A 26,160-nucleotide genomic window follows, 5' to 3' on the forward strand; every position below is an offset into this window, starting at 1 on the left:
TGATAAACTATAATGGAAAAAATAGAAAAAATATAGATATATACATATATGTGTATAACCGAATCACTTCCCTGTACACCTGAAACTAACACAACATTGTAAATCAACTATACTTCAAAAAAGAAAAATAGGAAAAAAAGATAAAATAAATAAGCTACAAGGATATATTGTACAGTGCAGTGAATATAGCCAATATTTTATAATAATTATAAACGGAGTATAACTTTTAAAAATTGTGAATCGCTATGTGGTACACCTGAAACTTAGACAATATGTATTGCACATCAACTATACGTCAATTTTTTTAAATTAAAGTTTTAAAAAATTCAAAGGCTAAAAAAAAAAAAAGAAAAAGAAAAGAAAGACACAGACACACACAGAGAGGAGAAAGCCATGTGAAGACAGAGACACACAAGGAGAATCCATGAGACGACAGAGGCAGAACCAAGGAATTCCAAGGACTGCCGGCAACACGGGAAGGTAAGAGGCAGGCAGGGAACAGTCTCTCCTAGAGCTTTTAGAAAGAGCAACACCTTGATTTCAGACATTTAGCCTTTCGAACCATGAAAGAATAAATTTCTGTTGTTTGAATACACCCAGTCTGTGGCCATTTGTCAGCAGCCACGGAAAATGAACACAGCTGCCCTGGAGCTGGAGAAGCAGACGCCTGCCACTCGCAGCTACGGCCCCTCCTGGCTCTCACGCTGGGATCACAGGCAGCGACGCCTACGTCCTCATGCTTGGGTGGGGGGGGGGGGGGAGTGCAGGGTGGGGGCAAGCCTCATGCTTTCTCCTGCACAGGTCACACCGGCCTGGATGGCAGAAGCTCTGCTTCAGCTTTCCTGCCACATAACCCCTATCAGATTCTTTCCAGCCTTTTCTTCTAGGAGACTGTTCTTCACCCCCTGTGGCCACTGTCTGGTCCTGCCGAGATCAGGCTGATGACCTGGAGTCACGTGACAACACCCTCTGGTTTCCAATGTGGAGCTGACCTGCTGAGCGAACCTCTTGGCCCCCTGGCATCTGTTTGAGCCGCCGTTTGCCTCTTGTCTCTCAGCAGCTGTGTGCTGGACCTCGGTGGCCCCGGAGGCAGCCCTGCCTCTCAGGTCAGGCTCTCCAGCGGGTACTGCCCATCCTGCCGCCCTACCCAAATGGAGGCCCCCTGTGGAGTCCTCTGCACCATCTCCGGCTCCCCCATCTGAGTCAGGGCAGCAGGCTCGGGATTTTAGACTTCATCAAGCAACATCCTTAACAAAACTACCAGCTTACGAGAGTGAAGGTTTGGAGCCCAGACCTCAGTACAAACAAACAGCTGCTCACCACCCGGTGACCAAGGAGATGGAACTGATCACGTAATCACGCACTTATCGCACGCACACGCGGAACGAGGCTGGAGTGGACGGCGAGGCTGCTTGGGCCTCGGGAGACAGCCATCTGCCCACCCAGGCTCTGCCAGGCCACCCGAGCCCGAGGGGACCAGACACTCCACACACCACGCCCATCCCGGGTGGGAGCACCACCCTGAGGTCAACTCAAGCAGTGTCGGGGCCCGTGCGAAGCGGGAAGTAATGGGGACCCGTGTGGGGACAGACAGCGTCTTCCCTTCCCACCGTAGGATGCCTCACCTGCACTGTCCATGGTCCCTGTCGCACTCCGGGGTGGCAGCCCCGTCGGTGCCCATCCTGGAACAGTTGCAGCCTTCGCAGCCGGCCAGCGGGTGGAAGCTGAAGGAATGTGTCTCACACGCATCACACTGGGGCCTGACCGTGCGGGGCGGGCAAAGGCACATCCCCATCGTCTCCTCACAAAGGCGCCGGCCGCAGGTGCACGCTGGCCGGGGATGAAGAGACACGGTGAAAGGGTTAGACGCCCCTGACCTCCAGCAGGACTGCACAAGGGTTTCCAGAACCTTCCAAGGGGTCTGGGAGAAAGGTCTTGCTTTTCTTCCCTTATGGTACTATTGAGTGTGGTTTATCTGAAAGGCCCCTTTCTTGGGGCCAAGACCGACCACACCCAACGCTCATGGTGGACACAACATGCAGAAGCTGAGTGAGGCACAGCTGGAGCTACTGACACCAGCGCCCCTCGACTCCGAGCTGCAGTTACATGTCATTCTAACGTGAGGCCTGTCCTCCGTCAGAGGGTCAGCTCTTCTCAGGCTCCTTGAAGGGCCTCCACGTCACCCCAGTGCACTGAGCCCAAGGTCAGGACAGGATGCAGCAGCGGGGCCCTTGTTAGGCAAAGGCTGGCCTCCATGCGGGGACTCTGCCCCCTTCACGTGGCCTGGGCTGACCCTCGTCTAGGGCTGCAGCACATTTCCTAGATAAAGATCCATGGCCTCCTCATTCAGTGAGGAATACGCCCTGTGACCCTGGCTCTCCTCCCACCTCAGCTGAGCTTTGGTGAGGCTGCAAAAACTGAAGCCTAGGGCTTCCCTGGTGGCGCAGTGGTTGAGAGTCCGCCTGCCGATGCAGGGGACACGGGTTCGTGCCCCGGTCCAGGAAGATCCCACATGCCGCGGAGCAGCTGGGCCCGTGAGCCATGGCCGCTGAGCCTGCGCGTCTGGAGCCTGTGCTCCGCAACAGGAGAGGCCACAACAGTGAGAGGCCCGCGTACCGCAAAAAAAAAAAAAAAAAAAAAAACTGAAGCCTAACCTATTCCACTAAGAAGAGAACTGAGCTGTCCAATATTTTGATGCTTGAGGCTATTTACCTTCACCTGCTTTGCCAAGCGCATGGGTCACGTAGCATGGCAAACATAAATATTTATCTTCTAGAACCTTGCTACTCATAGTGTGGTCCCTAGACCAGCAGCACGGGTATACTCTCAGTGGTTACTGGAAATGCAGACTCTCAGGCCTGAGAGTCAGAATCTGCATTTTCACAAGATTCCCAGGTGAGTCTCCAGCACAGTGAAACTCAAGAAACCTGGCCCTAGGTGACCTTGGCTGACCTGAACATGCACTTACGCTTGCAGTGCGGGAATCCGTAGTACCCCATTTGACAGCGGGTACACCGCCGCCCAATGACATGGGGCCGGCATGGGCACTGCCCGCCCTCTGGGCTGCAGCGATGGCCAATGGCCCCGGCGGGGTGGCACTCACAAGGCAGTGCACCATCATGGTAAAGGGCCACCAGGGACCTGGCAGAATCCTTACAGAATCCAGAGGCTTTCTGGGGGCTGTGGAAACAAAAACTCATGGTGAGATCCTGGGAGGCGTGCCCAGAAACGGTCCCAACCTTCCTCTTCCCACATGCCTCACCAAGCAGTGTTTTGGGGGAGGGGCTCTGGAGTTTGGGAGGAAGTTAGAGAAAACCCCACCCCTGGACTCACAGAGGGTGCCAGCCACGCCTCCTCCCATCCCCATCCACTCCAGGACACATCACAGGATGGTGGGTGGGAACTTTCGGCGGCTGGAATAAAGGGGTGAAAATTCACCTATAGGATGAATTGTATGGTGTGTGGATTACATCTCAATAAAGTAGTCACCAAAAAAATTTACACCTACATGTGTAATGATACACCAATTAGAATAATAATGAGGAGGTGAATTGCCAACATTTACTGAACATGTGTGTTAGAATTTTTGCCTACACCTCATTTAACCTCACAACCACCCAACCAATTAGTCCCTAAGCCCCATTTCACAGATAAGGCAACTGAGGGCCTAGAAATTAGGCAACATTCCCAAGGCCACAGAGCTATGAAGTGGTTGAGAAGGTACTCAAACCCATAGCTGTTTGACCTCAGAGCCTTTGCTCTTAATATTTTCTATGCAGGAGGCATCTGGCCCCCGGGAGCCTCAGTTCCTCAGGAAACCTACAAGGGGGCAGGGTGGGTCTGCAGAAAAGAATGGCAGGAGTTGATACTCAGGGCTGTGCTAGGCTCTTAGCATTCAGGGACCCACAGAGGGAAGACGGGGAGGTCCACCCCTCTGTGATGCTCCCCACTCAATCAGAGGGCAAAGGAGAGTGGGACTCAGGGCTCACATGCCTCCCCGCGGAGGAAGCCCTGTGTGGTATCTTAGGAATCTGAGTCAGCCAAGAGGAAGCAGGGAAGAGGAAGAGAAACTCCCAAGCAGCCTGTGAAACCCAGCTTGGAGGGTGATCTGTTGAGATCAAAGTTGAGGAGGGAAATCTCGCCCAGATGTGCACAACGGCTGTAGCGTGTCCCAAGGACGCGGGACTCAGTGCCACTCCCTCAGGCTCCCAGAGAAAGAGACAGACCCAAGGGCCACCCCTCCCCAGGCCTCTTGCTCTGGTCGGGAATGTGGGAGAGCTGCATGCCTCCCAGGGCCTTTCCACAAAGGATACTTACTCAATATAAAAACTGTCCCCTCCACAATTGGTGACAAACTCGAATGACTTGTCCACTGATTTTCTGTGAAGGATTTGGTAGTCGTAATTCTCCGCAGGCACCACTAGGACACGGACCTAAAGGGAAGCTGTCGGCATGTCTTTGGATTTCCAACAGCACGGCATACCTACGGCTCTCCATCACTTTCTCTTCGCTAAGATCAACGTTCTTTATTGTTAAGCCCAAGACCAAATGAAACAGGATTTATGAAAAAAGAATCACAAAACAACCCTAAGCCAGTGTTGAAGGCTCAGGCCATGTTTCCATGCAGGAAATGATAACAAGTGGGGGGCAGACCTCCTGGAGCACCTGTTCAGAGAAGCAGCAGCCTCGGGTGCTGGGCGGGGACAGGAGATATCAGGGGTGAGCAGGACAGCTGTTAGGACAGCCAGGGCCCTGTGTGATCCATGCCCGGGATGACCCTGGATCTCCAGAGGTTGCATTTTGTGTTTTTAAATGTGAGCAAACCGAAATGGCAGGACCAATGGGGAAACTCACATGGTGGCTTGCCCCTGAAATTCATATCCTATCAGATACTCTATTATGAATAATTGTAGCCCCAGTCTTTAAAAATACTGCTCAGTTCTCTGTACCTGTATAAACCAGACTGCGCCAGTAACAAATGCTGCAGGAAATTTCAAACGTCTTCGTCAACTACTCACCAACTTACAGCTTACTGAGTCTACTGCTCTCACGTTATTCAGTTCAATAAACATTGCCAAGTACCTGTGCCAGACGGTGTTCCAGGCACAGGGGATACAAAATGAATAAAGTCAGGCCCCTGTCCCTAGGAAGATGACATCCTCAGAGAGAGAGGAGGCATGAGCAAAAACTGGAGGCCCACAGAGCAGGCCTGGGCAGTGCTTCCTGGCTCTCCAAGGCTTTACAGGCATTGGGTGACCATGATTCCATCGACCAAGGTAATGAACTGGGTAGGGGATGCCCGGGGCTGGGCTAGTAACAGGCTAAGTTGGAGGGACTTGTGAGCTCTCTGGCTATGGGGATGTGCAGTAGATGGTCCTAGAGCTCAGCAAAGATGAGAAATGAGTTCACAGATGAGGGTGTCATTCTCACAGAGGAGAGAACAGAATCGACAGGCACAGACGATTTATTCAAAGAGAAATCTTAGAACAAGGGGGCTCACCGTCGAGCCCGAGGGAACGGCGACATATGGGGATGAAGGGAAAGAGAAATCATTGAAGGAGCAGTGGAGAAAGTGGGAAAAAAAAACAAGAGGAAGTAGCTATGGAAGCCAAAAAGAATGAAATTTTCAAGAACAAATGAGTGTTGAATGCTTCAGAGGGAGGCCTGTCAGAGGAGATTGAGGAGGGGCTGAAGGAGAGGGCTCCAGGCTCGTGCAGGGAGGCTTTTCTTCCTAGTCACTTCTCTATTATTCTGCTTTCCCTTGATTTTAATTGTCAGAGAAAGACTTTTTTTTTGGGTAAAGTTAGCTGCAAAATTTAAACACTTTGCTATAAATCTGGCTTCAGTTCCTTGGAGGAATTATTGTCATGAGCCAAAACTGACGCACAGAGCAGCCAACCAAGGCAACCACGTGAAGAGCAAGCTGAGAAATAAGCAGAACGCACCCAAACTAAGGACTTTCCTTCTGGAACCTTCACAGTCACGGCCACCTCCGGCTCCGAGATGTCAAACTCAACCTGATCTCCGGCGATCACTTGGTCCCGGCAGCCAAGCACATGGGGGCAAAAAGAGGCACGGAAGATGCCTGGGGGAAGAGAGAGGCATTCCTATCACACCCCTGCCAAGGCAGGTGAGCCCTGCAGCCGGCCCTGCTCCCCGCAGCTCACCTGGCTGCAGCCGCCCTCTGTCCACAGACACCTGTGCCAGGAACGTCGGATGCACTGGTTGATAAAAATGGACCACAATGACGTATCGACCCGGACGCGGTACGAGTCCTCGCAAGGTCACTTGGTTCTGGGTGGGAAAAAAAATATTCCTCAAGCTGCAGAGTTATGAATAATTAGAATTACGGGATATTTTGAGGTTAAAAACCAAAACAACCTCGGTATTTACCCAAGAGAAGTGAAAATCCACATTCACAAAAAACCTTCCCTTGAACGTTTGGAGCAGCTTTATTTGTGATCACAAACACTGGAAACAAACCAAATAACCCTCAGCTGCAGAATGGACAAACCAACTGTGGGACAACCATAAATGATGCTGGAGGGAGTAACATTTGGTAAAATCACTTTGGAAAACTATGTGGTGGTTTTTACCAAAGTTGAACATATAACTGAGCAACTGCATTCCTAGGTATTTAACAACACAAAGGCACACTGTGTGTGCAAAAGGCCATACAAGAATGTTCCCAGCATTCAAGCACTACTTGTAATAACCGTGTAACAAAGGGTCAGACTCCATTTTTTATGTTTGACGGTTTTCAAGCTCCATCACTCACCTATTGCCTTTTGTCCTACACCTGGACAAGCTAATAAGAAAGCCCAGGTGTTCATCCCTTGGCACATGTGGGAAGTTCTAACCACACAAATTCCAGCCCATGGGAGAGGGAGCCCTCACCCAGACTCCCCCCCACCCCCTCCTAACCACAACGAAAACCAGATTCAGACCCCAATGCTTGCTCAGGTTTGAGTGTGAGCCCTGCTCTCCCCAGAAAGCCTCACTATGTGAGTAATGTCTTTTCAAACTGCAAAAAAACCCTACAAGAATAACAACAATAGAAGATTATCTTTTGGATGAGAGCGGTGCCTTGGAGGGTGACTGACTAAAGGTCATACACTAAATTTATAGCAAAACCAGGAGTAGAGTTCTATTGCCATGATTTCAATTCATTTCCCCCTACTATTCTAGGTTGCCTTGCCCATACGGAATCTTACGAAATTTTCTCTCCCAAATCCTGTTAATTTCCTATCTTGATGCAATGTGAACTGACACAAGCCATCTCTAGGATCAGAAGGACATAATGGCATCAGAACAAACATTAAGTCCTGCAATTGTGTAGTTTACAGTGAAAAAAAGGTGTATTCCCTTCATATACTTCACCTTTGTGCTCTAGATGATTAATCAATATGTGTTTATTGGGAATGTCCTGCCTACAAGTTGGGGCCGCAAAAAATTTGTTAGAGTTCTAAAAGCGCTCATGTTCTGATCTGGGAAGATAATTAATGATTCAACAACGTTAAGTAGCAGTAGCCCATGAAAATATGACCTATCCTAAGATGGCTCATGAAAAATTGCCAAATGACTATGTAGACAGCGATGCAGGAGGGAAAAGGAGCGTCAGGATGGGGTGGCCACAGACAGGATTAACCGGATGCCTCATGCCTGGGATTCTCCACAGTTGAGAGCAGAGGTGCTCAAACTTTAGGGGCATCCAAATCCCCTGGAGGATTTGTTAAAGCACAGATTCCTGCACCCCTCTTCAGAGTTTCTAATTCAATAGTTCTGGGGTGACACCTGCAGATTTGCATTTCTAACAAGTTCCCTGGGGATGGGGACGCTGCTGGTTGGGACCACACTTTGAGAACCACTGGTTTACAAGCAGCACACTGAGGGGGAGCCCTACCTGTGGGGCCTTCAAGGTGACTCCAGTAAGAGCGTCAGCAGAAGGTAAAGGGTCCTGGGGCAGGAGAGGGGAAGACCCACCATTCGGAACATCCAAAATTAATGCTGTTGGAGGAGTTTCAGGGACCAAGGAGATACAGGTGGCACTGAAAAAGAGAATACTGAAAAATAACAAAAACCCGAAGAACTGTCCCCCGGTGAAGATACAGAGTCTAAGCATCAAAAGGATCCAGAGAACCACCAGCCTGTGGAGATCTTTATACAAACATACTCAGTGCTCTGGACTGGCCAAGTGTATTCCGGCTGCCCGCTTAATACAATAAGCTAAGACAGAAAATAAAAATCTTAATTTTGAAGGAAAGTAAGCTAGATGGAAACTTATTAAAACTTCCCTCTCTAGGACTAAAATTCATTGTTAAATGAGATCAATGCAATGAAACATTATTATTCACCTCTAAACATCAATGTTGACATAAAACTACACAAAAACAAAGAGAACACATGCCTATCATTTCTTTTAGGCACAGCCAGATTTCATTGTCTTGGTGGTTTCAACCATATGCATAAGATGTCATGACTGTATCCATAAATTATTTTTGAATCTACATCCAAACAACCTTCCCCAAATCCCAAGAATCATTGGTTAGCTAATTCTCATAACATAGTTGTGAGATGGGTCATTATTTTCATGTTTTTTGTAAATGAGGAATCTCAGACATAGAGATTAAAGGATTGGAACAAAGTTGAGTCTTGACGAAGGCTCAGAATAGAACTTCAGAGTAACTGCCCTCAAGGGTGAGGCTTAAACATTTCCCCTGTCAGCTTCCTGATATGATGGAATTCTGGAAAGAATGCTGGGATGAATGATTTAGCTCTTTTTTTCTTTTTTTTTAATGCATCACCAGCCTTTAGCACCTTGGCCTGTGATCACTTCTGAAGTCAAATATAAATCTACAGTCTTAAAAGCATTAAGTATCACTCAGCACAAACAAGGGATAAAGGAAGGAAACACATTACCTTTCATTAACAAATCTCCCATAACTGGCAATGCATTTGACGTGAGGTCTCAAATATTCCACTGAGAATTCTTCAGTGGGTATGATACAAATTTGATGCTGTCGAGCAAATACAAGAAGGTATGTCCCAGTTATCAGTGAAGTCGAGGTTATAGCCAAACACATTCTTTTAAAAAAGCTGTTCAGGTCTTCCCTGGCAGTGCAGTGGTTAAGAATCTGTCTGCCAATGCAGGGGACACGGGTTCAAGCCCTGGTCCGGGAGGATCCCACATGCTGTGGAGCAACTAAGCCCGTGCGCCACAATTACTTAAGCCTGCACACCCACAGCGAGAGAAAAGCCCGCACACAGCAACAAAGACCCAACAACAACAACAACAAAAAGCCGTTAAGAATTCATCCAGAGGAATTATAACTATTATTGTAAAGCAGTAAAAATCACAGGAGAGCACTCCCTCTGGCATCATTATGTCCAACAAATCCTTTTTACTATTATACAGGATCACTGACTAAATTGCTCTTGGAATAATTATACGAATAAACAAAATCATGTGAAAGTTCAAAAACAACTCTCTGTCAGTGACTTTTGACAGTTTTTTCTCTCCTGCCTTGGGCCGATGCTGGCTCTTCAGACCCCTTGGCAGGGAGAGGCAGGGATGTGGTGGGCAACCAGGGAGCCTGCTGTTCAGAAAGAGGGCTGCTCCTGCTACAAACAATCCTTCTCAATAGAGGTTGACTTGTATCTCAGGCACATTTGGGCTCTGTTTCCAGAGCTAGTTTCTGAGTCACACAAGAAATTCAGTCATTAACTTAATACCTTTTATTTTAAATCAAAACTATTACCAGCTTGGTCACAAAGCTATTCGGTAACAACAAAATTTTAATTGAACACCTACTATATGCCAGGCACTGAGACGGTGGGATTCTGCAAGACCAAGATGGACACACTCCTGCCTTCACAGAGCTTATTTTCCAGTCAGCCTTGACTCTGAATGACATGTGACTATTTCAAAAAGGGCAAACTTATGCTTAAAAGAAGGATGTTCAGCCCCATTATAATTTCCAAAAATGAAGAGGTTAAGATTCACTTGACTTATTATGTTTAAAAAGAGTCATCATTTTAAAAAGTCTTAAATTATTATATAGTTTATATAATAATGTTTAAAAACTAAACTCCAGATAGTTCTTAAGAGAAAGCGCAACATTTTTAATACTGTCAAGCACGAATATCTAGAACATATTAGAACAGGCTGGCCTGGCACTTCCCAGAGTGATACATGCTTAATATTAGCAGTATCAGGAAGTTGCTTCATGCTTAGATAATCTTATGTTCCCTGAGATATTTATTGTAAACCTGACCACCCCTTCCTAGCCCAGATCCCACTGCCTCTGTTTATCACAATTCTCAATATTTAAGTTATGCTATTAAAAGGGTATTTAATCTGCCAAAGCTGGCATTTTAACTCTTAATAGTATATATCTGGGTTTCCCTGGTGGCCGCAAAAAAAAAAAAAAAAAAAATAGTATATATCTAATTAATTGAAAATACTCTTCTTGGAATTGAGTAACAATGGTCTGGAAAAAAATACCAGGTGATTACAACCTTGAAAATTCTGAAGAAATCTTCCAAGAAGCTAATAGACATAATAAAATAGTAAAGTGGAAAGAAATAAGCAGTAATTAATGGCATTTCTATACACCAGCAATAATAATAAACTAGGAAATATAACAACAAAAGATAGTTCATTCATAATAGTAACAACAAATACAAATTAATGAAATGGCGTTTCGTGAAATGTGTTCAAATTTGATGACTAAACTTTATTGGATGCTATAGAAAAGGCTCCAACAAATGAAGAGGCAAAACAGATTTCTAGATGGGAAAATAAACATCATAACACTGGCAATTCTCTGCAGGTTAACTTTATAGATGTAACACAAACCCAACCAAAACTTTAATAACCTTTTAAAAATATATATGGTTACCAATAAAAATACTTCTAAAATTCAGCGGTCAAAACAGAAGCATACCAGAAGGAATCGGGCCATCCGTGCTTTGAGCCAAACATCTGCATCTTCTAACAGCTCGTACACAGCAAGGCGACTCCTGCCGTCGGTCACAGCGCTCCGGCAGAGGACGCTACAAGAGGAAACAGTTTTCTTAACCTTACTCCCCTGGTCTCCCTCACTTTATGCCCTGTGGGGTTGCTGATTGCGCTTCAGTTTCTCCTGTTGTTAACCAGGTCACTGACAATGAATTTCCCTGGAGGTGGAGTTTAGGAGGGATGCAGCCCATGATCAGTAGGGGAAAAAGAACCTTCCCACTGTGCTCTGAGTTGCACCTCTCAGGGCTGACGGCCTTGCGCACCTTCTCCACCCAGCTTTTTTTTGTGTGTGTGTGGTACGCGGGCCTCTCACTGTTGTGGCCTCTCCCGTTGCGGAGCACAGGCTCCGGACGCGGAGGCTCAGCGGCCATGGCTCACGGGCCCAGCCGCTCCGTGGCATGTGGGATCTTCCTGGACCGGGGCATGAACCCGTGTCCCCTGCATCGGCAGGCGGACTCTCAACCACTGCGCCACCAGGGAAGCCCTCCACCCAGCTTTATAATACTTGGTTTGGTCATCTGGAGAAAGAGCCCCAGGGCCAGTAATGTCTAAGACACAGCCTTCTTGGAAATTTACCAATATCACTGGTACTGTTGGAGATTAAAGTTGCCTACTGAACTCACAATGACCATCTCATGCCGCGTCAGTAATGAGGCTGAAAAGCCCCGAGTTTGCCTTTAGAAGCTCAGTCTGTTCCTCCTGATGCTCCTTCCTCATTCTACCAGTGGTGCTCCTTCCCTCCACGGCATCAGAGGACATACAGAGCTCAGGAACATTTAAAGTAAGATTTTGAACTAAAGAATACAGCCTCGTAGTAAAACCCATAAAGGAAGTATTATGTGAGGAATGCTTCAACTTCATCGTCTAAAGTAGCAACTTTTCGGTCTATAAATATAATTTGGAACTAGAGACATACGAAAAGAAAACGACCATCTCTGCAAAACGTTTGAAATAATTAATGCAATACTTTTGAGGTGAGAATTAAAATGAGATAGTGTATAAAGAGCCATGGTTTGTGGCATACATTAGAAACTCAATAAATAGCTGTTTTCTTTTCCCTTTTGTGCATGTGTGTGGGTGTGAATACATGTGTCAATTAAAATGCATTTCTATTGGATTCAACCATAACTCTGGGAGTTAAATATATCAAGTGATTATATTAAGTGACTCCCTTAGATTGAGTTTTATCCTCTATTCAATTCTTACTAAGAGTAGACTAACAGTAATAACTGGATTGATTGAATCATTAGTGATCACCTCTCTTATGGAGGGCAGATCAGATTTATCAGAGTTATCACAGCACTATTTTGGAAAGTGGTGCTCCTACGAGCACCACTACTTTTCTGTTGGGATATTGTTTTATAACAACATAGTTAGACCTCACTTGAGAAATGCTGGGAAAGGTTCAAATCTCAGCAGGAGAAGCTGCCATACTGAAAGGGTCTGTCAGTTGAAATAGCTTTTTATGGGTCAAATATTTTCCAATTGCATCGTATTTTTGGACTCTATTACTTGCAGCCTGGTCATTTTCACTTATCCACATGACATGCAAAGTAGAGAAAAAGGAAATATTTTAGACAAGTGAAAAGATACCATGGGACTTCCCTAGGAGTGGTTAAATACAATAATAGTAATTCCTAGTCTAATGCAGTATTGTCTTGGAAATCTAATGACTGAGAACTTTGGTGTTGTCGCCACGTCCAAAGCCTAAATGATCTGCAGAATATCATGTACTTCTCTCCTTAAAACACCATTCAGACAAAGGTCCTGAAACAATGCTTATGGCTCGCGGAACCCTGGAAGGGTGTTCTTTCTTTCTTTAGTTTTGAAATCACTCCTCTGCTTGGCATAGATAGTCTCAGCCTCTTCTGAGATAGTCAAGAGTCATGGAGGTCATTAAGAATGTTTCCTCCTGTTTGCTGGGCCATCTCCACTTTGTACACTGTGGAGCAGGGATCAAGCCCTGATCTGCAAGGTGGAAGGGGTCAGAGAGCTGAACTGGAGGGTGGGCTTGGGTGGATGGGGTATGGAGAAGCCATGCCCTAGGCGCTGTGGCCAACAGTCTCCAGGACTCAGGGGGCGAGTGTACATCCCAGTGGTGGCTGATGTCACCTATAGATGAAACTGGTATTTTCAGAAAATGACAGAACATTCTAGGGAACTTTTCTGGGCCATCTGGTGTTCCTATTAAAAATGCATATATAATTACATTCTTTGTTTCTTTTTTTAAGCATCACCCCAGAGAAAAGGGAAGATTAGATTTTTTAAGGTTTTGAAAAGAAACTTTCACAGTTTATTTTGTAGGGTTGCCAAGAGTGTGATATTAATTTAATAACCGTTTCATCAAGTCTCATAAAATTTTCCATTCTAAGCTACCAAAAGTAACATTTTTCATAAGTTCTTTAATTTGCAAAACGGGGAAAATGTCCAACTACCTCAAGTCATCTTGGGTTTGACAAAAAACACATAAACATAGAGGTTATAAAATGTTCAAGGTCTTGGCCAAGAATTGGGAGGGTTCACTGTAGTTATCACCCCCCTGCCCTCTCAGGAGCCTCTGCCTTCCAGTGCCATTTATTCTACAATTAATTTCATGGGAAACATCCCTTGCACTGATTCTTTAATTAAAGTATACTCTGAACATTTGCATACATCTTTAAACATTATGCAAAGAAAACAATTTTTAATAAACCTTTGTCAGCGCTCTTGGAAGAGATGAACTTTGTCAGGGTGAATCTGAGATTCCTTTGTCAAATTATTTTTCACCTGACGATCAACATTAATGATCCCCAGTTCTGAAGGGCGTGTTGTGAAGGCAGGAGTAGTGGAGAATGTGCCAGGCACCCATGTACTCTACACGGTGTTTGAGGGAAGAGCCCTGAGTTCACTGCCCCCCCATAGGGTGACACAGAGTAAAGCAAAAAGGTTGTGCTGCTTCATGTGAATCTGAGACAAAATGGTAAGTAGAACATACAGCTTTTCAAGAAAGTGCAAGCTTTTCAAGGTACTGCCTACGGAGAAGCCTTCTGAAACCACGCTGGGGAAGATGCTGGGTCTCACAACTACCCCCCTGCTGGTTTTCAAGCTCAGCCTCCAAAAGGAAACAACTTTCCAAGTTAGATAAAAACTAAAGTTCCCACAGCTGACCTCCTGCCTGTCCAGTTACAGAGGACTCGCCCTGTAACAGGATGGTTACCTGTATTTGCAGCTGTAGATGTTCACCCGGCCTGCCAGGTCAGCCCCGGGGCCCTGCACGAGCACGTCGGCCTCAGACAGCTGGTCTGCTTCCGTGGCATACTCGACCACGACCACGTAGTGGCCGACCCTCGGGACCCGCAGCCGCAGGTGCAGCTCCACCTGTCGGAGAGCCCAAGTGGACAGATGTGAGATGTGCTGGATGCGTTTCCATAGGCAACGGTGAAACTGGGGCTGAGCAGACCCCAGGAAGAGTTTTATATGTCATCAAACTAAGAAATGTGGTCTTGTAGGTAGGGATGCCCAATAAAATACAGGACGCTCTGTTAAGTTTGAAATGCAGATAAGTAACACATAATTATAGTTGAACTGCAATTCAAATTTATTGGGGCATCTGGTATTTTTATTGTCTAAATCTGGCGACCCTACTTATAGGGGCCTCTACTCCTTCTACCCATATATTTGTCTTGTTTCCCAAGGCCAAAGATACTCCAAAACTTGAAGTAAAAAGGAATTTCCAATGGGAGATGAAAGGAATGAAAGTATGCCTCGAAGCTCTTTAACTGTTCTTTGATTAAAAAAGAGACTTTTATGAATGCAAATAATGACTTGTATGAATGCAAATAATGTAAAGTGATACACACACCTCTCTCCTGAGATGATGACTAATGAGAGCTTGGTTTTCATACTTCCAAACCATTTTCTACATCTGAAAATGCACAATGCACACATATGTACTTTTTTTTTTTAAAGAAAATCTGTAGGCAAACATGGATGCTTTCGTACCATCACAGCAGGGCTGAGTAGTTGCGACAGGGTCCATATGGGCCGCAAAACTGAAAATACTTACTACCTGGCCCTCTACAGATAAAGCACACCCACCCCTGACACTGCCTAGTGGTTGGGAGCATGCAGTCTGGAATCACTGTGCCTCCAGCTGTGTGACCTTGAGCAAGTTACTTAACATCTGTATGCCTCAGTATCCCCCTGGGTAAAAATGAGGATAACGTAGTACCCACCTCTGAAGATTATGAGGATTAAGTGAGTTAATATGTGAAGAGCTCTTAAAACTGTATCTGAATGTTGTAAGCACTATATAAACGATGATTACAACTCTGGTTCTTGCTTTTTGCCACGACTTTTTTTTTACTCAGTAGTATTTAGTATGTGTATACCAGTACATACAGATAAACTTCATTTTTCTAATGGCTCCCTACCATCCCACAGTATGAATGTAAAATCATTTATTTAACTAATCCCCTATTGACAGACACTTAGGTTGCCTCTAATTTTTCCTAAAACATATAAGGCTATATGATCATCTAGCTATATCTATATATCTATGTATATATCTGAATCTATATTTATATCTTTATGCTAGTATTTCTGTAAGATTCCTAGAAGTGGAATTAGAATTGCTGGATCAAAGTGTATGTGCATATTTAATGCCTGAGCCAATATTAGAACTACACTCCTTAGCCGTTTAACCCACTTCGGCCCGTAAGCGCAGGCCCAGCCAAGCTTCACCACGCTTAATTAAAATCCTCTTGTCCCTTGCCTTCAGGAAATTCACATGTACTGTTCCTTCTGTACAGCTCTGAAGCCCACAGCTGCCATTTTCCACAGTGATTTTTCTATCACTTAAATAATAGAAAGACTTCCCTCAGGGACAAAATGTGGATTATCCACACCACTTCTCCACTCTGTGTCTTACAGTGAAATATGCCGCTGCCATTGGTCCGTGTGGGGAGGTCATTGCCAGCATCTCTCCCCTGGGCACCTCCAAACCAGGGCTTGTCTGTCTTCACCCCACCATGGAACACACACAGGCCAATGAGGAGCCTTCTCCCAGGAGTTATCATTGGCTGCCAGTTCTATCATAGCACTCTATTCTCTATTATAAATTTCTATTACTCTTCCTACTCTGAGTCCTTTGGGTTGATTTTTGGAAGACTTGTTGGAAGGGTTTTGAATGTATTTTTGATGGTAATAATGGGTTCTGACAAGTCAGACAAAAGATGTAAATGATGGAAAACAGAAACCCTACTGTCGCTGTTTGTTATCAGTTATTATCTTTGAAAAAGCGAACTTTAACGAAACCAGTGTCACTCTGGAGGGATCTTTCCCATTTTATGGCACAAAACTGTCTTCACCTAGTTATCGGTGTTTCAGGGTAAAGACATTAAAGGTGGGTGTATCAAATCTGTTGCTTACACAAAGCTAAGAGGGATAACTAGCCTGCCTGATGTCGAAGTAAGGATTCAAAATGATTTGGTCAACACAGACTTACTAAACACCTACTCTATGTCTGCCCACCAGCAAAGTGATGGACATGCAATGGTAAACAAGACAGATCTGGTCTCTGCCCTCAGACAGGTTTTAATCAAATAATTAGATAACTGGACAAATGCAATGTGAAATTACATGTATGACAAATGCTCTGAAGAAGGGCTAAGAGGGGCGCCTGAGCTAGTCAGGAAGGTGAGGGGGGAGGCGAAGACTTCCCTGAAGAAGCAACAACCAAGCTGAGTGCTGAAGGACGAGGAACAGACAGCCAGACCAAGAGGGGAGGGAAAAGCATTCAGGCATAGGGAACAGCCTACGACATAAAGGGTAGCCTATAATGTACGTCCAAGTGACTGAAGGTTGGCCACAGTGACAAGGAACAGAGAGCAAGAGGAGGTATGATAAAATTGGGAGGTAAAAGGGGCAACCTTAGAGGACATTACAAATTTTTGTCTCTCTCCTACGAGCAATAAGATGTTATTGTAACGTTCCAACTGTGTATGTGTGAGCGTGGGGTGAGAAAGTCAGTGACGATTAGATACTTCTGTCGAAATGAGCATGCTGACTGCAGTATGGAGAATGAGCTGGGAGATGCAATAAGCAGAAGCTGATGTGGGTGAGCTAACGGGGAGGTTACGACAGAGATCCTTATGAAAGACGGCGGGGTACTGGGCAAGAAAGACAGATGGAGAGAAGTGGAGATTATTTTTAAACGTTTGGGGAGTACACTCAGGAATGGGTTGGCTTTGGTGGGGGAGAGAATGGAAGAAGTCATGCATGACCCTGAGAAACCTGGTTTGTGCATTTAGATGGATGGGGGTGCCATTTACTTAGGTAGGGAACATTAAAACGGAATTTGAGATCCCTCTGAGATATCTAAGAGGTGGTGTCAAGAAGGAAGTCGGCCGTGCTGCTCTGCGTATAAAAGGGGAGGTGTGACTGGACATACCAATTTGGGAGTCATCTGTGTAGAGTTGGTACCTAACATGACAGACACGGAGGAGACTGCTTAGGGAGAGACTACAGTGTAAAAAGACAAGGGCTAAGGGGACTTCCCTGGTGGTCCAGTGGTTGAGAATCCATCTTACAATGCAGAGGATGCCGGTCCAATTCCTGGTTGGGGAACTAAGATCCCACATGCCGCGGGGCAACTAAGCCCATGCGCCACAACTAGAGAGCCCGTGTGCCGCGACTACAGAGCCCCCATGCAGCAATTACAGAGCCCATGTGCCGCAACTAAGACCCGATGCAGCCAAATAAATAAACAAAACAAAACAAAAAAAAGACAAGGGCCAAGACTGAGTCTCAACAAATTCTAACATTTAATGGCTAGACAGACGAGGATAAGCCCGCAAATGATATTTTGAGGAGGCGGCCGGAGAGGCAGGAAGAAACCCAGACTACTCTTAAATTCTGGAAAACAAGGCAAGAGAGAGGTTTTGTTTGTTTGTTTTTGGCTGCATCGGGTCTTAGTTGTGGCATACAGGCTCTCTAGTTGCAGCATGCGGGCTCTCTAGTTGCTTGCCCCGCAGCACATGGGATCTTCGTTCCCCGATCAGGGATTGAACCGGCGTCCCCTGCAGTTCAAGATGGATTCTCAGCCACTGGACCACCAGGGAAGTCCCGAGAGTGTTTTTAAATGGAAGGAGTATTCAACAAGTACTGAAAGCTGCTGAGAAGTTAAACAGATGAATAGATGAAGACTGAAAACTATCCATGGGATTTAGCAACAAGTGTATCACTGGAAACCTTGGCCAAAACAAAAAAGAAAAAAATTAATGGAGTGGGAGGTGAAAGCCAGAGTAGTGTGATTTGAGGTGTGAGTGGAAGGTAAACAATTAGAAATCATGAGTCTAGACAATTCTTGGTTTTGAAGGGGTGAAGAGTTATGGAGCAGTGGCTGAAGGATTGTGGGAGGGGGAAGGAGGGTTTTAATCAAAATAGGATAGAATTTAGCATTTTTTAAATGTAGGGTGACTTCCAGTTCAGATGGCTCAGGAATTCACATTTGCTGTACCCCATCTGCTCCAACACACAGCAACCATGGATAAAATGTTTTAATAGAAAAACAAAAATTATGTTTGAGATTAAAAGTAGACAGATAATGGAACATAAGTAAAAGAAAAACTTCAAATAGCGTGGTTCTCTTGTGCTTCAGGTCTGGAAGCAGGCTGTTGGGGTCAGCAGTTCAGCATATGCAGAGTAAGGAGAATTAAAAATGCTTCATATGAGACAGTGGTCAGATCCAGGCTCATTTTTTGAAGCCAAAGGATGAGGGTTCCTTCAAATCATGAAAAGCTGGAAAAAACTGCTGAAAATCTGCCACCTGGGTTTCATCTTTATAAAAATCTGTGGAATTTGGGAACCGAAGATCAAAGATGAGGCCTCATGACCAAGAACTGAGTTAAGCACCCACTGGCTCAGTGTCTGAATCTGTACTACACCCAGTATCACAATAATAGAGGTTGGCACATCATAATGCCTCGCTCTGGGCTAAGGGTACAGAGGACCAGACAGATACTGCAAAACTACTAGGCTGAGATGGATGTGGAGAAAGACAGATAAAAAAGAATCTCTCATTCAAAGTAAGCCAATAAGCAAACAAAATAAGCCTCCACAACATAAAGAAATCTAACGTTAAGAAAGGCAGGCAGGGCTTCCCTGGTGGCGCAGTGGTTGAGAGTCCACCTGCCGATGCAGGGGACACGGGTTCGTGCCCCGGTCCGGGAAGATCCCACATGCTGTGGAGCGGCTAGGCCCGTGAGCCATGGCCGCTGAGCCTGCGCGTCCGGAGCCTGTGCTCCGCAACGGGAGAGGCCACAACAGTGAGAGGCCCGCGTACCACAAAAAAAAAAAAAAAAAAAAAGAAAAGAAAAAGAAAGACAGGCAACAATATCATCAATTGAAGATGAGTTCACTTCAGATGAAATGAACTTTATGAAACAGTCTGACAAAGGCTTTAAAATAAGTATACTGGTCCCTTATCTGGAACCCCCCAAATCTGAAAAGGAAATCCTGTTTCTGTAACTCATTTGATGGCAAAACCTAACCTAACCCTAACCAGGCAGCACTTGGTGGCAAAATCTGACCTGAACTGATATAAGTCCATGTATACAGTCTTCATCTATCTCCCTTGGTGTGCCTACTCATGCTTTTCATTGGAGAAATATTAACCTGTTTGATTACAAGGTGCTGTCCCGGACCCCACTATAGATGTTATGCATGTGTGTATCATTTAATCTTTTTAATATCTTAAAAATTCTGAAATCTGAAATATACCTTGCTCCAAGGATGTTCAGATATTCAAAAAGATCAATAGAGTAACTCCTCTTTGAAAAGCAAATGAAGCTATGAAATAAAAATTGGCAGTGGAGAAACAAGAAAAAGTAAATATGAGAAAGAGCCAATGAGAAATTTTTTGAGACTAAAAGTACAAATTACATGGAATTGGTAGGCTGAATAAAATCTAGACTGGAGATAGTGAAACAGAGCATTCATGTATTCTAACAGAGTCATCCAGAAAGCTTCACAAACAGCCAAAGAGATATAAAAATATGAAAGAGCAGTCTGGAGACAGATTGAGAGGCTCCAACATTCTTCCAGTCTGACTTTCAGAAAAGAAGATGTAAGGACAAGCAGCAAAGTAATATCTGTAGAGATACTAACTGATAATTTCCCAGGATGAAAGACATGACTTTTCATATTGAAAGTGCACTTTGAGTATTAAACTAATAAACAAAAATAAATCTGCATCTAAACACATCGTAATAAAACTTCAGAATATCACAAATAGAAGTCCATCTTAGAACTTATGGTTAAACATACTGGATTTAGCACACATATTTATTGATCCTCCCTCTCAGAAATCCACAAAAGTAAGAGTAAATATTTTTTGAATCGTAAACCCACAAAGAAAAGAGAATTGAGAAGAGGAAAAGAACAGACCAGAGAATACAAAAGTTTGGAAGCTAGAAAGCAAATGGATGTTAACTAATTGAACAGACCAAAGAAAGTTGGAACCTGTATGTGTGTGTGTGTGTGTGTGTGTGTGTGTGTGTGTGTGTGTGTAGGGTTGAGTTGGGGTCGGGGTTGGAAAAAAATCTAGGAAATCTCCCAAAACATAAAACTAGATAAAGAGATTGGAAAGGTGGATGAAAGATAAAGAAATAAATTATCAAAGAAATAACTCAAGAAAGTTTCCCAGAGAAGTTTCTAGGCTAAAAGGGTCTGCTGAGAGCCCAGCACACTGGCTGAAACTACCTATATCAAGGCACATCCTTATGAAATTTCAGAATACAAAAAAATAAAAAGATGATGCCAAAAGGTTTAGGAAAGGAAAGCAGGTTGCATCCAAAGAACTGGGAATCAGGTACCACAGGTGCTGGATTAGGCTACCTCTAGAAGAAGTGAGTCCACCATCAATTTAAGTATTCAACAGAGGATAAATGAATAAATATCTGACAAGGATAATGTAGGAAGAATTCTTTCACAGGAAGGGAAATCAGATGATTCTTAAGACCTCTTCTAACTCCATCTGTCTCTGAGTTTTAGCACAGTGATCTATTAATGCTGTGCAATAGAGCTTTCTGTGATGGCAAAACATTCTGTAATCTGTGCTGTCCAATAGGGTGACGACTAGACATATATGATTATTGAGCACTTGAAATGTGATTAGTGCAACCACGGAACTGAATTTTTAGCTTTACTTAAGATTAATTAATTTAAATGTATATAGACACATGGGCTAGTGGCTACTGCATCAGACAGCACAAGTCTGTAAGCACTCAGATAAAACAGTAAAAGTGACCGTTAAATAAAACCGGACAGCCCAGGGCTTGGTTTTGTGCATCATGCAAATAGAATAGCTCAGTGTTGTGGCTCTGGGCTAAGTCGGAGGTAGGGACAGCTCCTGATAAATCATCAGCATCACTTCTTGGAGATCAGCCCTTCCCAGCTGTACCTCCCCGCTGTGTGGGGAACACACACACGCGCACGCACGCTCACGCGCGCACACACACACGTTTGTGTATATGCATAGGCAGGTATATGCATCTGTATACACACAGAGCATGGGTAGGGAGAGAGACAGTGGACTGAATATTAGAATGGAGAGGAAGTAAGATCGCTTCGTTTTTCTTTATGCATGTTGTTTTATTTTTTATCACAAGTATATATTTTTGTAAAATAAAAACTCAAAATAAAATGAAATGAAGACTAAATTTAAGAAATATCCTTAAAATCCTGTAACTTCTACCTTGAAAATGTTAGGAATGTAGTTTACAAAAAGGTACACATCTAAATGGTCAGTGAGAGTACCATATATATTTTCATTCCACAGATTTAATCCCCCAAATAAACATTTTCCTCAAGGGTACGAAACAGAGAGCATTGTAGAAAGTAAGGAATGGAAATATTGTGGAGGAAGTTTTCTTTTCAGTGTCTTCGTTTTGAGGTAATGAGTTCTAATTGTTGATACACAATACTTCTAACTCAATCTTAAAACAGTGTAGTCTTAAATTGTTTTGAGGCTCAGAGAACTCCCAGAAGAAAAGTAATGCCAAGATCTGTACTAACCGGTCCTCTGAGCCATGAAGGAGGTCCCTTTGGGAGTAGCAGTTCCAGATTATGAGCTCAAGGAATTCAGCTGCTACAAATCACCTAGCCTGAGGTGATGAGCAGTCAGGAAGCATTGTATCCTTTTAGGGTAAGCTGTGTAATTTCTGGAAGCCTTGTAGAGAGATCTTGCCCTGAATCAGAGAGAACAGGATGCCCCCTTATCAGCCCAGAGGATCAAAAGGAAAGGATTCTGTGGTCGTCCATGTTCCCCACCACATCTACTGCAGAATGTGCTCAGAGACTAGCCCTCTCATGGTTCAGTGGGCTGGACCACCCAGCCCCAGCCTGAATCAGAGAACTCAGCACACCTTTAATTAACACCGCTGAGGAAGTTTTCCAGGCTCCCCTGAATGTGAGAAGCAATTGCAGCCAAGGGTTTTCAGCAGACGGACTGGGAAGTAATAATAGTTTTGACAGTAAAGAAAAGGTTGCCCCACCTCTCTCCCACTGAGGTCCGCCATGACTGGGTGTTCAGGGATGGGCTGCCTCACTGCCAAGGGTCTTGGCTCCCCGTCAAGCAGGAAGTGTCTGGCCTCAGAAGCCAGGGCACAGGGGAATCGGGTCACTGGCAAGTGCTGGTAAAGCAAGCAACTTCAACAACAACAATAAAATACGACAGTTACGACCGAGAACAGAACACAGAACATCACAGTGCATCCCCGGGGCTCTTATCCTTTCCGCCTTTCATTCATTCACTCATCATTCTTCAACAAACTCTTACTAAGTGCTTACTACAGGAATCGGATGGTCCATTGTCATCTGCATGAGGAGTGGGAGAAGCAAAGGTCCACAAACCTAGATACCACTTTAAGCTCTTCCCCTCACCGGATGCATGACCCTGAGGGTATTACTTGGGCATGCGTCGCCACTTCCTCATGCGAGAGGGTGAGTCACTCTTAGGCACCAGAAACCGTGTGCAAAGTACTTTGTGAGTCTTACACGAAAGACAGTCACTGCCACACAGAAAAAACACAATTAAGGAATTAACCAGAGCACTCTGTTCAGTCGTGACCCTGAAGCCTATTGAGAATCCTTGCACCCAAGGTTCCTGAGTTAGAGGCCCCCGACAATGCACCTGCTGCCCATACTAACTTCTCTCGGGGCGGGCCTACATCGGCGCACGGCTCTGTGACCGGCAGCTGCAGTGAGAGAGCTTCATAGTAGTCCCTGGGGAGCAGTACCAGGTAGTCCTAGGAAATAAAGACCGAAAGGACGATTACTCATTAGGAGGGCGGCCGTACGTTAGTAATAAAAGAGCTACACATACTAGCTAAACTAATAATAACCAAGTGAAGCACTCTAGTTACACTGTGCGCGTCAACTGCTTTGCTCTGCCCCGATTCACCGGAACACACAAAGCAACCTCTCATAGGAGCTTCAAGCATTGGAGATAAGCGCCTTAGGCAAACATTTTTATTTTCAAATCTCAGGGGAAGTGTTACCGGTTCTTCTGGGTTGTTAATAAATTCAGAAATAAAGACAATAATAACCTGTCAATTGATGAGACATTCCTTTGACAGGCTGGTTGTCTTCATCCCTATAGAACCCTGAGTTGTAGGTCATGTATTCTGGCTTTTTATTCCCACACCAGAGTAACGCTCTCCAGGCTTCGTGTAAAAAAGTGATGCTTTGCGATCCTGGTAAATCATAGCCTGAAACTGGCCCACTGCCTGCCCTAGGTCAGGACAGGAAGAACATTTTCCACTGAGGGTGCCACGTGGATCCCACAGCGGGAATTCAGAAGCAGCTCCTCCGGAAAGGGCAGAGTTTGGGCTTCTGCAAATCCTGGCATCACTGCCTATCTGCCGAGGGAAGAAGGGAGGGAATGTTTGCCTCAATGGTCAGGGACTTGTACACGGGCCATGAGGCTTTTGTCTCTTCACAGCCCACAATACGTCTACAGCAGAGAGGAGGAGAACGTACAGGAGAGGAAAAGTAGGGGCTCAGCGGGCTTCTATCTGAGTGGGCTTTAATTTAATTTTAAAAAAATTTTAATTGAAGTATAGTTGATTTACAGGGTTGTGTTAGTCGCTGGTGTACAGCAAAGTGATTCAGATGTGTATTGATACATTCTTTTTCATATTCTTTTCCATTATGGTTTACTACAAGATACTGAATATGGTTCCCTGTGCTATACAGTAGGACCTTGTTGTTTATCTGTTTTACATACTGTAGCTTGTATCTGCTAATCCCAAACTCCTAATTTATCCCTCCCCCACCCCCTTTCCCCTTTGGTGACCATAAATTTTTCTATGTCTGTGAGTCTGTTTCTCTTTTGTAAATAAGTTCCTTTGTATCATATTTTAGATTCCACACATAAGTGATACCACAGGGTATTTGTCTTTCTCCTTCCAACTTACTTCACTTAGTATGATAACCTCTAGGTCCATCTGTGTTGCTGCAAATGGCATTATTTCATTCTTTTTATGGCTGAGTAGTATTCCATTGAAAAATATATATATATATATGTGTGTGTGTGTGTGTGTGTATATATATATATATATATATATATATACCACATCTTCTTTATCCATACATCTATTAACAGACATTTAGGTTCCTTCCATGTCCTGGCTATTGTAAATAATGCTGTTAGGAACATTGGGGTGCATGTATCTTTTCAAATTAGAGTTTTCTCTGGATATATGCCCAGGAGTGGAATTTCTGGATCATATGGTAACTCTATTTTTGGTTTTTTAAGGAACCTCCATACTGTTTTCCATAGTGGCTGCATCAATTTACATTCCAACCAACAGAGTACAAGGGTTCCCTTTTCTCCACACCCTTTTCAGCATTTGTTATTTGTAGACTTTTTAATGATGGCCATTCTGACCGGTGTGAGGTGATATCTCAGTATAGTTTTGATTTACATTTCTCTAATATTAATTTTTAAATGGCTATTGCTCTATTAGTAAGCTTCCTTTGGTTGGGACCATATCTCCTCATTACTTTATGGTCCCAAAGATCCTAAAACAGTAAAGGTTGATAATAAGTGCTCAATAAAATAATTTTAGAGAAAATGAGATCATAATATGGCAGCATACATATGAATTATGACACAACTGCAGTGGCTAAAGGTCATGAAGACTCTTCCATGCCTATGCAGTAACTTTTACCATGAACTTCTTCTTTCCATTAGTCCAGCTTTGTGCCCTGTTACTGGACTCAATGGAATTTTCCTCTTCCTCATGTCTAATATCTGTGAAACATTCAGAAACTTTAGTAAAGCAACAAACCTTTCTACCAAGAAGTGCAAGAAAAATAGGGACTGAATGAACAGCTGAAACCTTCACATTATAAGATCTCAGACTTGGAAAGGACCTACATGGATAAGCACGGTCTCTACTGTATGGGGCAGACTTGGAGTTAAGGGACTTGCCTGAGATCTGCTCATTTAGCCAATCAAAAGAGTTGTGCCAGAAGGAAAAGCTTTCTGCTTTCCACTCTGAGTGCATGAAACCAAGTACTGCCAAAGACTATTTTGAAAAGACCTTGCTATAAGCGAAAGCAGACATCAAAGAGGGGTATCTGAAATAGCAGGTTTCATCCCTACAACTCCCCTGGCCACTCTGCCCATTCTATTAATGTGCGAGGACACAGCCCTTCCCCTGATGAAGAGTTCTTCATCCAAGGCAATCTGTTTGATGATGCTACTGCCACAGTCAAGGCAGAAGGAGGCAGGAAGCAGGTCACAGAGAGGCACTGGCTCTTCATCTCTCCCTTCGCTTTTCACCACCAAGAACTTCACTCATGTTAGGGTCTTCTCTTCCTCTAGCTCCTTCTGATTCATTGTGCACAGTTCCCAGAGAGGTTAATTTTTTTCTTACCGCCCTTCTGATTCATGATGAAAAATCCCAAAGAAACTTTTGAAAGGCTGGGACATACGCTTATAAAGGTTGTGCATTTATTTTAATATCTTTGAGTCATTCTGAGTAAAAAATTTCTTTTTTTTTAGCCCGTGAGAAGCTGGCTGGAAGAATATAAAAGCTATTTTAAGTTGGCTCCTATGTCATTATGTCATGTGAGGGCAAATGTCACCATAG

The 26,160-nt window shown here is 44.4% G+C and overlaps 1 protein-coding gene across 2 annotated transcripts in view; it reads right to left on the reverse strand.

The window, feature by feature from the left end:
* LAMA3 (laminin subunit alpha 3) overlaps window positions 1-26,160 on the reverse strand; it is a 240,003-nt gene that overhangs the window by 101,080 nt on the left and 112,763 nt on the right. For both annotated transcript variants that reach the window (XM_029230133.1, XM_029230150.1), the window contains 11 exons: window positions 23,210-23,307; window positions 22,555-22,708; window positions 14,217-14,377; window positions 10,947-11,055; window positions 8,920-9,017; window positions 7,904-8,048; window positions 6,168-6,294; window positions 5,946-6,085; window positions 4,318-4,433; window positions 2,969-3,180; window positions 1,626-1,830 (listed from right to left, as the gene is read on the reverse strand). In XM_029230133.1, coding sequence (XP_029085966.1) covers window positions 1,626-1,830; window positions 2,969-3,180; window positions 4,318-4,433; window positions 5,946-6,085; window positions 6,168-6,294; window positions 7,904-8,048; window positions 8,920-9,017; window positions 10,947-11,055; window positions 14,217-14,377; window positions 22,555-22,708; window positions 23,210-23,307 — 1,565 coding nt within the window. The remainder of the gene's footprint in view (window positions 1-1,625; window positions 1,831-2,968; window positions 3,181-4,317; window positions 4,434-5,945; window positions 6,086-6,167; window positions 6,295-7,903; window positions 8,049-8,919; window positions 9,018-10,946; window positions 11,056-14,216; window positions 14,378-22,554; window positions 22,709-23,209; window positions 23,308-26,160) is intronic.

This window comes from Monodon monoceros, unplaced genomic scaffold, assembly GCF_005190385.1.
Source record: "Monodon monoceros isolate NGI ecotype Baffin Bay Population unplaced genomic scaffold, NGI_Narwhal_1 Super_Scaffold_1, whole genome shotgun sequence".
NCBI classification, from domain to species: Eukaryota; Metazoa; Chordata; class Mammalia; order Artiodactyla; family Monodontidae; genus Monodon; species Monodon monoceros.